A 16,755-nucleotide genomic window follows, 5' to 3' on the forward strand; every position below is an offset into this window, starting at 1 on the left:
CAGAAAAGACCAAGCAAAAACTTAGCTTAGCTGAACTGGTCAGGATAACAGGGAACTCCAAAGAGATGTGAATCCAACCAGAAACCATTTACAAGTGGCACTGGCTGAAGACAGAGCCAGACCTAAATAGCCGAGCAGAAGAGAAGATAAGTGGAGGCAGCTGATGACAGCTAACTCCAAGGAGCAGCCATACCACTAGAAACCACAAGAGGGAGCCCAAGAGCAGAACTCACAAAAGTGCCACTTACAACCACCGGAGGGAGCCCAAGAGCGGAATTCACAACAGACAGCGTCCACCAAGAGAGAGACTGTTTCACTCTGGGAGAAAGGCGAAACAGGCGTTCCAGGGAAAGTGGATTCCTGTCCCAGGCCAACAGAAGGGCCAGCTGGAGGGGACGAGAGAGGAACTGGGCATAGGGGACTGCTTCCATGGAAGCGACCATTTTCCCCAGAACCCTCATGGCGAGGCGGAGAGACAGAGGATTCGGCCTCTTTAGTGCTCTGACACCCCAACGAAGAGAAAGGAACTTCTCCTTGGGGAGAAAGATCTCAGCCTGAGAGGTGTCGAATTCCATGCCCAGGAACTCCAGACGCTGAGTTGGAGTCAAGGAAGACGTCTGGTAATTGATTATCCAGCCGAGGCGAAGAAGCGTGCCTAGAGTAAGCTGGAGGCTCTGGATGCAATCCCGACGGGATGGACCCTTGATCAAGAGGTCGTCGAGGTATGGGATTACCAGAATCCCCTTTGAACATAGGATGGCCATGACAGCTGCAATGAACTTCGTAAAGACGCTGGGCGCAGACGCCAGACCGAAAGGGAGGGCCGTGAACTGATAATGATGATTTTGGATCACGAACCGGAGGAATCTCTGATGCCGTTCGCAAATAGGAACGTGAAGGTGCGCATCTCGGATGTCCACGGAACACAGAAACTCTCCTGGTTCCATGGACGCGACCACAGAGCGTAGAGATTCCATCCTGAAGCGCCGAATCCGGAGATGGCAGTTCAACTGCTTGAGGTCCAAAATTGGACGGAGAGAGCCGTCCTTTTTAGGAACCATGAACAGGTTTGAGTTAAAACCCGAAAACCGCTCGCGATAAGGCACCGGAACTACGACTCCTGAGGCGAGGAGCGAATCGACGGCCTGGAGAAGCCCTGGGAAATGAGAGGGCTGTTTGGGAGGACGAGAGAGCAGGAAATGACTTCCTGGGGGCGAAGAAAATTCTATTTTGTAGCCTGACGTGACGATCTCCCTGACCCAGGCGTCGTCGACTACCGATAGCCAAACCTCTGAGAACAGAAGAAGCCGGCCTCCCACCCTGGAGGGATTTCCAGGTGGGGGTGACCCGTCATCCATTGGAAAACCTGTGGCCCCGAGATCCAGATGGTTTTGCGGGGTGGCTCTTAGCTCTCCAGCGCGGTGGAGGCCTGAAAGAAGGTTTCCTTCAGTCCCCTTGCGAGGAAGAACGGTCCTGTTTGGGGTTTCCAGAGGAGGCGAAGGACCGAAAGAGACGAAAGGACTGGGGGCCCCTCCTGTTGAAGGGACGTTTAGGCTTGGACTGGGGTAAGGAGGTACTCTTACCACCCGTAGCATCCGAGATCATTTGATCCTGTTGTGTGCCGAAGAGTCTAGAACTCTGGAAGGGCAGACCAGTGAGGGATTTTTTAGAGGCAGGGTCAGCGTTCCACGCTTTTAGCCAGAAAATCCGGCGAATGGCCACAATGTTGCTATTAGCCCTGGTGGAGCAGGACGCTGCATCAAAGGAGGCATTCTTGTATGTATTTTCCTGCAAGAGAAATCTGATCCGCCAAATCAGACAGTTCCTCAGCAGGAGCAGAGGCCAAAATGCCCCTGCGCAGGGTTTTGGCCCAGGCTGACACAGCCTTGGCTACCCAGGACGAGGCAAAACTAGGGCAAAGGGAGGCTCCAGAAGCCTCAAATGCCGATTTTGCTAATGCCTCGATTTGTATGTCCGTGGGGACCTTAAGGGAAGCCGCGTCTGGGATAGACAGAACCGTCTGCGAGGATAGAATGGACACGGGCGGGTCGACCTTAGGAGACTCGGACCATTTGGAGACAAGGTCGGAGTGAAAAGGGTATAACACGTCTAGCCGTTTCCTGCCAGGGAAACGCTTACCAGGGTTTTCCCAGTGTGTGGAGGTAGTGTTGTCAAACTCCCTGTGATTAGGAAAAACCCTAGAGGGACGTTTAATCCGTTTAAACGCAACGGAGACGTCCTGAGAGCTTGCCTCATCCTCCTTAAGTTCAAGCGTCTGAATGATAGCTGAAATAGGGCTATCGACCATCTCCTGTGTTCTGGAAGTCTGATCTGCGTTAGAGTCAGAATCCGACTGAGAGGATAGGTCAGACCCGACGTCCGCCTGCGAGGAAGGGGAACGGGCAGATAGGGGAATCCCGTCCAGGGAACTGAAAGAGGATCTAGATAAGGTCCGTTTTCTGTCTCTTTTGTCCGGTCTGCCTCTGTGAGGGTCTGGGACAGGTGCGAGCGAATCGCCGTGTGAGGCGTTTGTGGCACTGGTGGCATTAGAGAGAAGCTGGATACGTTCAAGTGCCTGGACAAGGGACTAAGATCCTTAGTCAGGTCAGACACTGATTGAGACATAGCAATAGCCCACTCAGGGGGAGGGAGGGTGCACTCATCCCGAGACTTAGGAGCTTCCTGAGGGGCTGACATGGTGGGAGGAACGCAGGACGGGCAGAAAGGAGAAGGCTGACCTGAGGTCCACTTTTTCTTACAGTGAGCGCAGGCGTAATGGATGGCCGTAGTGGCAAAGGCCGAAGTGGGGTCGGACATAGGTGGAGATATTACCTTGTCCGGGTGCTGAGAAGTACTGCCGGGAGGAGTAGAGCCCGAGAGAGCAGTAGCGCTGAGCCTGCTGAAGGACAGCGACAGCGGTAGCCGCAGGAGTCTGCCTGTGTACCCCCGAGATTCTTCTGCCCCACGCCGTGAGCAGACGCTGACAGGGAGCAGGAAGTCGCTGAAAGAACGAGGAGACAGCAAGATGCTGTGGGAGTGCACAAGCGCCGAAGGGGGAATGCATAAGGAACGCCCCTAAGAGCGCTGAAACTCCTGGCCACTGTAAAGCAGGCCGCCACAAGGGGGCACGTAAGCGTCGAACGAAGGAGAAGAAAAGCCGGGATAAAAAAAAAATTGCGGGCGCGCGCGCCCGTAGGTTTGAGATAAAAGGAGGGAAGGAGAAATGCCGGCGTGCGGTGATAGTGCATCCCGGCGCCAGAAAAAAGGCAGTGCTGTAGCCCACTCCCCAATTAAACAGAGGCCCTGTAAGATGTGACACCCTAGGAGATCGCTTGCCGGGCGGGCGGGCGGGGGGCTCCGTACTGTTGCTTGATGATCCCCTACCTGGAGTTGAGGAACACATCAGGATCCCTTGTAGAGTAGAGGGTCCTGGAAGAAGTCCTCCTTCCTGCGCCTCGAACTCCGGCGCAGAAGACGGCGTCGACCCCTAACCAGGGGGAGAGGGTCACTGGAAGCGACCGAAGTCTTCCTCTCAGCCCTCTCCGAGGAGAGGGATGAGGAGGGGAAAACGGGCAGGACTGGCCACCGAGGAAGAAAGTCACCCTGAACACCCGAATGGGTGACAGGGGACAAAGTCCTGCCCAGCGGGTCCAAGAGGGTGCGATGTGGGTGATACCACACTGCTCTCTCGGTCGCTCAAAGTGGGGAAAACAGGGTGAGAAAAACTGCACCGTTACCCTGAAGAAAAGTATCTGGAAAAGAAAGGGGGAAAAGGTTAATAAAACACAACAAATCCCTGTAAAAGAAATGCGGATCTGGTGTTAGATCCAGGTGCGCCTCCTACAGACACTAAGCAAAAACTGAGTTGCCTGGTGCCTGTCGGAGGGTGTATACTGCCGGGGAGGAGTTACTTCTTCTTTACTTGCATAGTGTCAGCCTCCTAGTGACAGCAGCATACACCCATGGTTACCTGTGTCCCCCACTGAGGCGAGAAAGAAATCACATTTTATTGGACAAAACTCTCAATGATAAGATTTGTTTTCAAAATGAAGAAAACTCAAAATGCACTGTTCCAAATTATATACTGTACAATGGAGTTTCCAAATATTTTGTAAGTTGTAAAGAACTACAAATGTAAAAATGGTCATTTGCTGAATTTGCAGCATTAAGATGTCACATTTAGGCTACTTTCATACTAGCGTTTTCTGCAATCCATCACAATGCGTCGTTTTGCAGAAAAAACGCATCCTGCAAAAGTGCTTGCAGGATGCGTTTTTTCCCCATAGACTTGAATTGACGACGCATTTGCGACGGATTGCCACACGTCGCATCCGTCGAGCGACGGATGCGTCGTGCTTTTGCGGACCGTCGGGAGCAAAAAACGCTACATGTAACGTTTTTTGCTCCTGACGGACTGCTTTTTCCGACCGCGCATGCGCGGCCGGAACGCCGCCCCCACCTCCCCGCACCTTACAATGGGGCAGCGGATGCGCCGGAGAAATGCATCCGCTGCCTTCATTGTGCAGTACGTTAAACGCTAGCGTCGGAATCTCTCCCCGACGCATTGCGACGGGGAGATTCCGACGCTAGTGTGAAAGTAGCCTTACTGAAATAAAAAAACCTTCTTAACGGGCCAAGTTACATGTTAACATAGGACCCCTTCTTTGATATCGCCTTCACAATTTTGGCATCTGAACTTGTGAGTTTTTGGATAGATTCTCCTTGTATTTCTTTGCAGGATGTCAGAATAGCCTCCCAGAGCTGCTGTTTTAATGTGATCTGCCTTCCACTGTTATGGAACTTTTACTTGATGATACTCCAAAGGTTCTCTATAGGGTTGGGGGCAGGGAAGGATGGTGATCACCCATGTCTCTCCTGTACGCCTATAGCAGCATGAGTGGTGTATTCTCAAGCATGAAGATGATTTTACTACTGATCGCACGCTTAGCTGTTTTGTACCATGGAAGAAAGTAGTCCGTGAGAAACTCTATACACTGTGCTGCGGTCATTTTCACGCCTTCAGGGACCCTAAAAGGGCCCTACCAGCTCTCTCCTTATGATTTCAGTTAGAAAATGACTCTGCCACCTCCTTGCTGGTGTCGCAGCGTATTTGGGTCATGGTGGTCATCCACCATTTACACATCTGGACAGGACCGTCCGGGGTTGCATAAGACTTATCACTAAACAAGACGGTTTTAGAATTAGTCTTCATGTATGTGTGGGCCCACAGCAACAGTTTTTGCTTGTGAACACTGTTTAGGGGTGGCCGAATAGTAGGTTTATGCACAACTGCAAGCCTCTGGAGGGTCCTACACTTTGAGGATTGCGGGGCTCCAGAGACAACAGCAGCTTCAAATACCTGTTTGATGCTTTGTAATGGTATTTTATCAGCTGCTCTATTAATCCGATGAATTTGTCTGGCAGAAATCTTTCACATTATGCCTTTATCTGTACGAACCCATCTGTGATCTGTGTCAGCCACAAATCTTTTCACAGTACGATGATGATGATAATGCTTAAGGTTTTATGAAATATCCAATGTTTTCACACCTTGTCTAAGGCATTGCACTACTTGGCAGCAGAGAGATTGTTTTATTTTCCCATATTGCTTGAAACCTGTGACCTGCTTAACACGAAAGTTGATCCTTCTTTAGTAGTTTTCCTTTAATTGGACTCACCTGGTAAACTAAGTATCAGAGGTGTTGGAGATCGATTTCAGTGATCCAAAGAATTTATTTGAAAAACAAAAAAATTGACATCTTTATGACACAAATACAATTTGCATAATAATTTGGAACTCAGTGTATAATGGACAGATACAAACTGTGGCGAGTTACAAGGAAGATGCACTCAGAGGCCCAGAGAGGAGTTTCTGGCTTTCAGGACAGGGTGACTTGGACATCTACTGCTTTATTTGTATTTTTTCCTGTGACCAATACAACCTTCATGAAAGCTGCGTGTGTTTATATATTTTACACTGCACAGGTATGTCCAGCATAAAAGTTAAAAATAAGAACAAGTCATTGTGGCATACCTTATATCTCTGATCTTCCGTCAGATTTCTCACACCTTTCAGGGCAACAAACACTTCATAGTGTGGGTCAGAGCCGCCAGATAATGGTCCTGCAACAACCGGAAACAGATATTGTATCATATATGGAAGAATCCAATTACATGTGGCACATTCGGTAACTAAGATTTGTACTTGTTGGCTGTACTGAAACTGAACTACCCTATGACAAATCAATGGGTCCTTCAGAATTAAGATCCATTAAAAACTTATATTTCACCTGAGATGTGGCACCCACCTTACCGGGGAAAGGAGGTCATGGCTCCCATTCTGGAGATAATAGCCGAGACATGAGGCGGTACCTGCTCCTACCAGACATTTAGGCATTTCCTCTGGCTACGTGTAAGGTGGGAATACCCCATCTTGTGTGGCTGTCAGAGACCCTGGCACTAAGCGGTTATTCCTGGGAAAAGTTGCTGGAAAGGTGTAGTATTATACAGAGTCCATGGGATTCAATGGAAAACATTGTAATACACAGTTGTCCTCTAGAGAAAGAGGCTAAGATTTCGATAAGTTTTAATAGGACATATGGACAGAGGTGTTCTTCATGGATAACCCCTTTAGGCTATGTGCACACTTTGCAGAATTGCCACGGAAATTTCCGCAGCAATTCCGCAACTATATCGCATGCAGAATGGGCATGTGTTTTCCCGCTAAACACTAGCTTTTCACAAGCGTAATTAGCTTGCAGAATGCTAGCGTTTTCCAAGCGATCTGTAGCATTGCTCAGAAAACTGATTGACAGGTTAGTCACATTTATTAAGCATAGTGCTTGACAAGCGTGACCAACTTTTTACTATTGATGCTGCCTATGCAGCATCAATAGTAAAAGTTAGAATGTTAAAAATAATTTTAAAAAATGGTTATTCCCACCTTCCGACCGCCCCCGATCTCCTCAGCGGCGCTCCCAGAGGCTTCTGTTCCCAGGGATGCATTGTGCGAAGGACCTTTGTTTAACAGAAATATGGTTCCCAAGGACCTGGAGGAGAGTCTCCACTCCTCCAGACCCGAGTACCACCGCACATGAAGAGCTCACTGTACGCATGGTGGGCATAGCCACATGCGTAAAGTGAGCGTTTCAATGCACTCCTATGTGTGCAGAATCCCCGCGATTCCGCACAAAGAATGAGCATGTTGCATATTTTTACGTGATGCGCCGCGGAAAAATATGCAGCATTAGCACAGCATTGCGGAATCCCATTGAATTCAATGGGCTGTGTTGTGTATGCGTTTTCGCGGCGAAAAAACGCGGTAAAAATGCATACAATCCGCAACGTGTGCACATATCCTTAAGGGTGTTTTGTGTACTTGTTCAGAAAGCATTTCTTCAATAAATCTGGGATCTAAGTGGTAAAGTTTCTCCTTGTGGAGAGTGACAAGCCAAGTCTGGCATGTCACGATGAGGAGATTTATATACACCATGTACGCTCCTCTGGGAAATTAAATATGCAAATTACCTCTTCAGAGAGGAAGAAGAAAAGAAATTCAATATCACCTATATATAAAGGATAGTATAAATTAAAAGAATTTTTCAATGGCTAAAATGACTCCATTCAAATTTCTAGATTTTGGGGATTTTACTCATTTACATCTGATTAATGAGCATTGAACATGTATAAGACATACTGTATATGATGGTAGGATCACCTACCCAGAACGGTGCTCTCCAAGCAGCAGTAGTTGAGAAGAGCGGCCCCGGACCACATATTCACTGTGCTGCGGAGAGTCTTATAGAAGTCACGTTCTGAAATCCGCTCTCCGCGAACATTTAGCGTTTGGCTTTTCCTACATAAAAAAAAATGTTAATGTATTTTATGGTAACAATAACAGACAGGTAAATAAGATAATTTTACACTGAAGTTAGGGCTGGGCGACTGACAGGGCAAAGGCACAGGAATTATAGAGTGACCCAGTAAGGAGTGCCAGGAGGGCTCAGATGTCCTTCGTACAATATCAGGGGGTTTATTAATCAGTGCATATGAGGACACCTTAGGCAAAGACATAAATCGCAGAATATTTTTTTTTTTATGTATCAAATGATTCCATTATGGTCCCTGTGTATACAGCAAGATGTTAGACTAAAGTCATATTGAGCATCTTCCCATGTCCAGGTGAAAATGTAAATCTGACAAAGCAGTAGCCAAAACTTTAGTAATTATGTTTCTTTTACTAAAATATTGGCATTTTTCACTTTCTTGTAACAGTCATTTTTGTGAAAGTGACAACATGGAGACCGGCCGTATTGGCTAAAACTTTAAATAGTTAGCCTTTTTAGATGAGTTTTCCAGATAAGCTGTCCTTTGTATGTACAACCCCTGGCAAAAATTATGGAATCACCGGCCTTGGAGGTTGTTCATTCAGTTGTTTAATTTTGTAGAAAAAAAAGCAGATCACAGACATGGCACAAAACTAAAGTCATTTCAAATGACAACTTTCTGGCTTTAAGAAACACTAAAACAAATCAAGAACAAAAAATGTGGTAGTCAGTAATGGGTACTTTATTCAACCAAGCATAGGGAAAAAATGATGGAATCACTCAATTCTGAGGAAAAAATTATGAAAAACAAACAATCAAAAAAAACACTCCAACACATCACTAGTATTTTGTTGCACCACCTCTGGCTTTTATAACAGCTTGCAGTCTCTGAGGCATGGACTTAATGAGTGTCAAACAGTACTCTTCATCAATCTGGCTCCAACTTTCTCTGATTGCTGTTGCCAGATCAGCTTTGCAGGTTGGAGCCTTGTCATGGACCATTTTCTTCAACTTCCACCAAATATTTTCAATTGGATTGAGATCCGGACTATTTGCAGGCCATGACATTGACCTTATGTGTCTTTTTTCAAGGAATGTTTTCATAGTTTTTGCTCTATGGCAGGATGCATTATCATCTTGAAAAATGATTTCATCTTCTCCAAACATCCTTTCAATTGATGGAATAAGAAAAGTGTCCAAAATATCAACATAAACTTGTGCATTTATTGAAGATGTAATGACAGCCATCGCCCCAGTGCCTTTATCTGACATGCAGCCCCATATCATCAATGACTGTGGAAATTTGTGTGTTCTCTTCAGGCAGTCATCTTTATAAATCTCATTGGAACGGCACCAAACAAAAGTTCCAGCATCATCACCTTGTCCAATGCAGATTCATGATTCATCACTGAACATGACTTTCATCCAGTCACCCACAGTCCATGATTGCTTTTCCTTAGCCCATTGTAACCTTGTTTTTTTTTCTGTTTAGGTGTTAATGATGGCTTTCGTTAAGCTTTTCTGTATGTAAATCCCATTTGCTTTAGGCGGTTTCTTACAGTTCGGTCACAGACGTTGACTCCAGCTTTCACCCATTCGTTCCTCATTTGTTTTGTTGTGCATTTCCTGTTTTGGAGACATATTGCTTTAAGTTTCCGGTCTTGACGCTTTGATGTCTTCCTTGGTCTACCAGTATGTTTGCCTTTAACAACCTTCCCATGTTGTTTGTATTTGGTCCAGATTTTAGACACAGCTGACTGTAAACAACCAACATCTTTTGCAACATTGCGTGATGATTTACCCTCTTTTAAGAGTTTGATAATCCTCTCCTTTTTTTCAATTGACATCTCTCATGTTGGAGCCATGATTCATGTCAGTCCACTTGGTGTAACAGCTCTCCAAGGTGTGATCACTCCTTTTAAGATGCAGACTAACGAGCAGATCTAATTTGATGCAGGTGTTATTTTTGGGTATGAACATTTACAGGGTGATTCCATAATTCTTTCCTCAGAATTGAGTGGTTCCATAATTTTTTCCCCTATGCTTGGTTAAAAAAAATAACCATTACTGACTACCACATTTTTTGTTCTTGATTTCTTTTAGTGTTTCTTAAAGCCAGAAAGCTGCCATTTGAAATTACATTAGTTTTGTGCCATGTCTGTGATCTGCTTTTTTTCTACAAAATTAAACAACTGAATGAGCATCCTCCAAGGCCGGTGATTCCATAATTTTTGCCAGGGGTTGTACATGAAGAATAACACGATTTCTGGCTATCGTATGGCTTGCACCCTGTATTTTTCACCAGGTTTCCCCTCTGAGGGCTCTATCTCCAATTTACTGTCGTTAATGACCCAGTAGGAGAAAGCAAGTCCAAGGTGAGATAAACACTTACTAGAAAGGTCTGACTTTCTGCCTCTCTCACGCTGCTGAACCTTCTATCTCTTCCCTACCCTCTCCATGGATTTCAATAGGCAGCTGTGCTCAGTTACCTCAGTGAGCTGGCAGTCAGACTTATCTATAGCACAACTGATGTATGAGTGAACATGGGGTTCAGGAGGCTAAGAAGGAGGAGTGGTGGCTAATAAGAGGAGAAAGAAGCAGATTTCCCTGATGAAACTAGAGACCTTTTTGTATTTTCACTTGTACTAATGAGTTATCACGAAACGGCAGTGACATTAGCCTCCAAGAAACTGATAACCTGTTATTCTGTAATAATATTGTCGCATTGCCTGACGTCAATGTCGCTGCCACAACAAAGCAAACTAGCTTGATAGGATGAGAAGTTTAAATGAAAGCCTTTTCAATGTTGAAATTTATAGGATAAGTCCAACAGGCCACACAATCTGTCAGTATGAGTATTCGGGCAATGATTTGGTGTGTTGTATGGAGGGAAATACCTAAAGTGGTCATCATTTCATAGGTCAAATCAACAGAAAATTACCTACCTTACCTAACTTTTCTTTTCATGTAAACAGTCATCCAAAATCTCAACTTTTTATATCAATTTTAACTGGTACATGTGCGAAACTCATTTGTTAGAAGCAAATACTAAAATCCAATCCTTTAAAACGTACCTGTATAGAAATGTCACTATAGGGCTCTGATTATGGAACCCAGTAACCTGTACAACATCTCCAAGCCGGTACCTAAAATACAGATAACCACAATCATCGTAGTCACAGGAAGAAGAAGAAAGGAAACAAGTAGAAATAACTACACACGGACACAGTATGAATAAAATGAATTAGATGTAAAAACACGCCGCTTCGCTAACCCTCCTCACAGCTGGGATACAGGACTAACAGTACCATTGTTACCAGGCACATTATGGACACGTTTTAGATTTCCACAGAGCATTTCCAAGCAATGGAATGATCAGGGGCAGGCGGCCATATTGTGCTATGTTCACACTTGTACTTTACAAGAGGATCTGCTGCAGAAATCTGTAGCTAGCACACAGATTTGAATCAAAGTAATTGTACCACAATAATAAGATATCCATCAGACAGGGATACCAATAGGACAGGAGAAAACTAAACGATCGCTGGTGGTCCAACTAGGAACCCCATCGATGCCAAGAATGGATTGGAGATCGAGCATGCAAACATCTGCTCTGTTCATCGCCTATGAGACATTGGGACAAAGCCAAGTGCTTGACTCGTCTATCTCTGTCAGTGCAGTTGAGAAAGAATGGCATAGAGATACCTATGCTCAGCCTCCGCTCCCATTCACTGTCTGTGAGACTACCGGAAATAATGGAGCGCCGTGCTCAGCTTTTTCCTTCAGTCCGATGGAGAACAAATAGAGCTAAGGCCAGGCATGTGCCAATCCAGTCCAGTCAATACTGGACAGTCCCATTCTCAGGATTCCCAGAGGACCCAGCAGTCAGGCCACAGTTATAAGCAAATTATCCCCTATCTGATGGATAGGGGATAACTCGTTATTTTGGGAATAAGTCTTTGAGTTTATTTTCACACACATTATACGCCATATATTAATATACAGTTATCAGCAGATCAGTGACACTTACGAGTCAGTAGCCAGTCCTCCAACTACTCCATGTTCTTGTCATAAACATGGCCACTGATTGAGGAGGCAAGTGATCTGGCATGTCCCTCAGCAGCCTTCAATGGCAAAGATTATGGACGACACGTCGTATGCTCCTTTCTTAATGTAAGCCTCGTTCGGAGTCTCAGACTTGCATTAAGAAAGTGACCTACTATCAACACAGAAGACTTTGCAGATGTCCACAGAAAATTGTGTAGAGGTACAATTCTTAAGACATGCAATTCGCTAAACAAGCTTGAAGGTCTTAATCCAATAAAGGATGTTGAAAGCTGCGTACTCACCTGTACAGTCCATTTCTGTTTGTGATAACCAACTCATAGGCGTTGTCTGCACTCACGTCTTGTATACACAATGTGGTTGGCTGCTCCTGATCACTAATGTCCACAGGTATGAACTCAAAGAATACAGATCGGGGGCACAGGACGTACCGTGGGACATCTTCTCTAGGCCAAATATTTACTCCATTTAGACCTTACAAAGAAGAGATATTAGTACAGTGACACAATACTAGAAAAAAATAATAAAAGAACAGAGAATGAGACAATAAAGCATTAAAAATACTGTACATTAGGATAGATGAGAAGTAGCAGGTGAACGTGAATCCAATACCTTCTGCGGTACAATATATCGGTGAATAAACTGGAATCCCGTGACATACTCCGTCCTGAAGAATCTGATGATCCAAGTCACTGCCTCCACTTTCCATGGCTAGGATCACCTGTAACTTGGGCCATAATCTCTTCACAATCCCATTAAATCCTTTTTGGAGTTGAGAGCGCAGCTCTGAAGCTCGGAGTGCATCAGGGACAAGCATGTCTTCTATTTGCTTTCTGATCTCTAGAGGAACTTTGAGTTCTGTACTCAGGCGTCCTTTCTGAATATCAGTAACCAGAGACTCCCAAGAATCCTCCAAAATGGAGAACATATAACGAAGGAGCCAGAAAAAGTTGGCTTCAAGCATATTTATATCTGGATCCCTGAGCGAGAAGAGCAGCTTAGTATAAAGTATCTCATGGTAAGACATGGTGGGATGGACCGGTACTGGAGGACAGGAAAAGTCCTTCAGAAAACTTGAGGAGAAGGTAGAAGGACATGGAATAATAGGAATCCCAGCATCAGAGTGGGCGGCAATGGGTGGAAATGTGAACTTAAACCCTTTTTCCAAAGCTCCGGGGAAGGTATTATTAATGATTTCCAGATATACAGCTGTACCCTAGGATATGAGACACCAGATTAGAAAGGACACACTGAAAGTAGTGACTATGTAACAAAGTATGGCAGATTCTCAACAAGTACTTTAACACCTGAGTTTTAGGATTAACTTTGGGGGCTCCATAATATTATTTACAGAATCTACTAAGTTAAAAAAGTGGCCTGTACTAAAGAGACCTAACAATGAAACAGAAGGCAAGCACGGCGGGAACAGGTACACAATATACAGGTGCTTCTCACTAAATTAGAAAATCACCAAAAATTTAATTTGTTTCAGTTCTTCAATACAAAAAGGGAAACTCGTATTATATAGAGTCATTACAAACAGAGCGATCTATATCAAGTGTTTATTTCTGTTAATGTTGATGATTATGGCTTACAGCCAATGAAAACTCAAGTCATTATCTCAGTAAATTTTAATACTTTATAACACCAGCTTGAAAAATGATTTTAAAATCCAAAATGTTGGCCTACTGAAATGTATCTGTCGGGGCTCCTTTTCTATCTATTACTGCATCAATGCAGCATGGCATGGAGGTGATCAGCCTGTGGCACTGCTGAGGTGTTATGGAAGCCCAGGTTGCTTTGATAGCAGCCTTCAGCTCCTCTGCATTGTTGGGTCTGGGGTCTCTCATCTTCCTCTTGACAATACCCCATAGATTCTCTATGGGGTTAAGGTCAGGCGAGTTTGCTGACCAATCAAGCACAGTGATACTGTTGTTTTTAAACCAGGTATTGGTACTTTTGGCAGCATGGATAGGTGCCAAGTCCTGCTGGAGAATGAAATTTCCATCTCCAAAAAGCTTGTCGGCTGAGGGAAGCATGAAGTGCTTTAAAGGGAATCTGTCACCCCAAAATCTAGGGCTAGTGTGAAGTTTCCACAATCAGTGGTGGTTTTGGGAGCAGGGTCATCTGCTGGTGTAGGTCCACTGTGTTTTATCAAGACAAAAGTCAGCGCAGCCATCTACCAGGAAATTTTAAAGGGAATCTGTCACCCAAAAAACGGCCTATAAACAAAGGCTACCGGCATCAGGGGCTTATCTACAGCATTACAGAAAGCCCCCGATGTATCCTAAAAGATAAGAAAAACAGGTTATATTATACTCACCCAGGGGCAGTCCCAGTTCTGTTTGGGTCCGATGGGAGTCGAGGTCCGGCGCCTCCCATCTTCATACGCTGACGTCCTCTTCTTGTTGCGGCTCCTGCGCAGGCGTTCTTTCTCTGCCCTGTTGAGGGCAAAGCAAAATACTGCAGTGCGCAGGTGCTGGGCCTCTCTGACCTTTCCCGGCACCTGCGCACTGCAGTATTTTGCTCTGCCCTCAACAGGGCAGACAAAGTACGCCTGCGCAGGAGCCGCAACAAGAGTAGAAGAAGAGGATGTCATTGACTGAAGATGGGAGGCGCCGGACCACGACTCACATCGGACCCGAACAGAACCGGGACCGCCCCTGGGTGAGCATAATATAACCTGTTTTTCTTATCTTTCAGGATACATCGGGGGCTTATCTACAGCATTACAGAATGCTGTAGATAAGCCCCTGATGCCGGTGGCCTTCGTTTATAGGCCGTTTTTGGGGTGACAGATTCACTTTAAAATTTCCTGGTAGATGGCTACGCTGACTTTTGTCTTGATAAAACACAGTGGACCTACACCAGCAGATGACACTGCTCCCCAAACCACCACTGATTGTGGAAACTTCACACTAGACCTCAAGCAGCTTGCATTGTTTGCAAATTTACTTTCATCTGAAAACAACACCTTGAACCACTGAGCAACAGTCCAGTTCTTTCTCCTTGGCCCAGGTAAGATGCTTCTGGCATTGTCTGTTGGATAAGTGGCTTGACACAAGGAATGCGACACTTGTAACCCATGTCCTGGATACGTCTGTGTGTGGTGGCTCTTGAAGCAATGACTCCAGCAGCAGTCAACACCTTGTGAATCTCCCCCAAATGTTTGAATAGCATTTTCTTAATATTTTAAAGGGAACCTGTCACCAGGTTTGGCTGATAATAGATACGGCCATCGCCTATCAGGGCTTATATACAGTATTCTATAATGCTGTATATCTGTCCCCAACCCGACCTGCAAGAGAAGAAAAATAAATTTTATTATACTCACCTGCAGGGCGGTCCGGTCCGATGGATGTCGCTCTTCTTGGTCCGGCGACTCCCTTCTTCTAGCGATGCTGCCCTCCTGCTTGCTTCGTGGGGATGACGAGTCTCCTCAGCACTGTGCTCCTGCGCACTTCTCTGCCTTACTGAGGGCAGAGCAAAGTACTGCAGTGCGCAGGTGCTGGGGAAGATCAAAGAGCCCAGGCGCATGCCCACTGCAGTACTTTGCTATGCCCTCGACAGGGCAGAGAAGTACGCCTGTGAAGGAGCGCTGTGCCGAAGAGACTGTGTGGATGATGAAGGGAAGTGTCATCCACACGAAGCAAGCAGGAAGGCGGGGATAATAAGAAGATGGGAGGCACCGGACCAAGACCAGAGACGCCCATCAGACCGGACCACCCCGCAGGTGAATATAATAAAAGTTATTTTCTTCTCTTGCAGGTTGGGTTGGGGGCAGATATACAGCATTATAGAATGCTCTATATCAGGCCAGAAAGGTGATGGCTGTATCTCTTATCGACCAAACCTGGTGATAGTTTCCTCTCCTTCAGACCCTGGGAACCATCAGGATACCTTCCGATACTTGGTGTCCCATTGACTTGTATTGGTATCGGGATCGGCGATATCCGATACTTTTCGGGTATCGGCCGATACTATCCGATACCGATACTTTCAAGTATCGGACGGTATCGCTCAACACTAGTCAGCAGTCTTCCCCATGATTGCAGAGCCTACTGAAACAGACTAAGGGACCTTTTTTAAACACTTAGGAAGCCTAGGTAGCTGTTTTTGTTAATTATTCTAATTTACTGAGATAATAACTTTTGGATTTTCATTGGCTGTAAGCCATAATCATCAACATTAACAGGAATAAACACTTGAAATAGATCACTCTGTTTGTAATAACTCTATATAATACATTAGTTTCACTTTTTGCATTGAAGAACTGAAATAAATTAACTTTTTGATGATATTCTAATTTAGCACTTGTAGATGGAGACCTCCTTGAAAAAAAGTCATCTGAATGCATACTTTTAAAGGGGTTGTCCACTCGTATACTGTATATCCTATTCCAGACATGGAGATGCAGCAGCCAATGACTACCTGCAGTAGTCATGAGCTATATAGCAATGATTAGCTGCATCTGACCTTTCTGGAGTATGACACTAGAGGGGACCCCCTGGCAGTGCCAGAAGAGGAGTGGCAGATGATTGGTAGTCAAGTCTGCAATGTCTTATTTTTTTTTTTTTTTTTTTAATAAATAGGAGTTGACAACGCCTTTAAGAACCTGTATGCCTTGACTGCATAAAGCGTGCATCCATTATGACCTATCAGTACCTTACTTGATTGTAGAGCAAACCAACAGTATTTCATATCTATTTTTGGGACAGCCTATCTACTGCTATTTTGTCCAACGACTGCCAAATTACTATAAATAGACTTTTAATCAAAAATATATTAAATAAAAACATTCTGTAACCGCATCTCTCCATCACTACAGAGGTACATCACATATGAGACAATCAAAGCTTCCCAA

At 45.1% G+C, this 16,755-nt stretch overlaps 1 protein-coding gene and 1 long non-coding RNA gene across 3 annotated transcripts in view; one reads left to right on the forward strand and one right to left on the reverse strand.

Moving 5' to 3' along the window:
• Positions 1 to 16,755, forward strand: part of LOC138664828 (uncharacterized) — a 617,141-nt gene that overhangs the window by 413,004 nt on the left and 187,382 nt on the right. The gene's annotated exons all lie outside the window — the stretch shown is intronic.
• The window catches only part of GHDC (GH3 domain containing), a 76,749-nt gene that overhangs the window by 52,605 nt on the left and 7,389 nt on the right, over positions 1 to 16,755 (reverse strand). For both annotated transcript variants that reach the window (XM_069751806.1, XM_069751805.1), the window contains exons 4-8: positions 12,504 to 13,107; positions 12,176 to 12,365; positions 10,901 to 10,972; positions 7,722 to 7,855; positions 6,035 to 6,123 (exon numbers count right to left, since the gene is read on the reverse strand). In XM_069751806.1, coding sequence (XP_069607907.1) covers positions 6,035 to 6,123; positions 7,722 to 7,855; positions 10,901 to 10,972; positions 12,176 to 12,365; positions 12,504 to 13,107 — 1,089 coding nt within the window. The remainder of the gene's footprint in view (positions 1 to 6,034; positions 6,124 to 7,721; positions 7,856 to 10,900; positions 10,973 to 12,175; positions 12,366 to 12,503; positions 13,108 to 16,755) is intronic.

Source organism: Ranitomeya imitator, chromosome 2 (assembly GCF_032444005.1).
Source record: "Ranitomeya imitator isolate aRanImi1 chromosome 2, aRanImi1.pri, whole genome shotgun sequence".
In the NCBI taxonomy this organism is placed as follows: domain Eukaryota; kingdom Metazoa; phylum Chordata; class Amphibia; order Anura; family Dendrobatidae; genus Ranitomeya; species Ranitomeya imitator.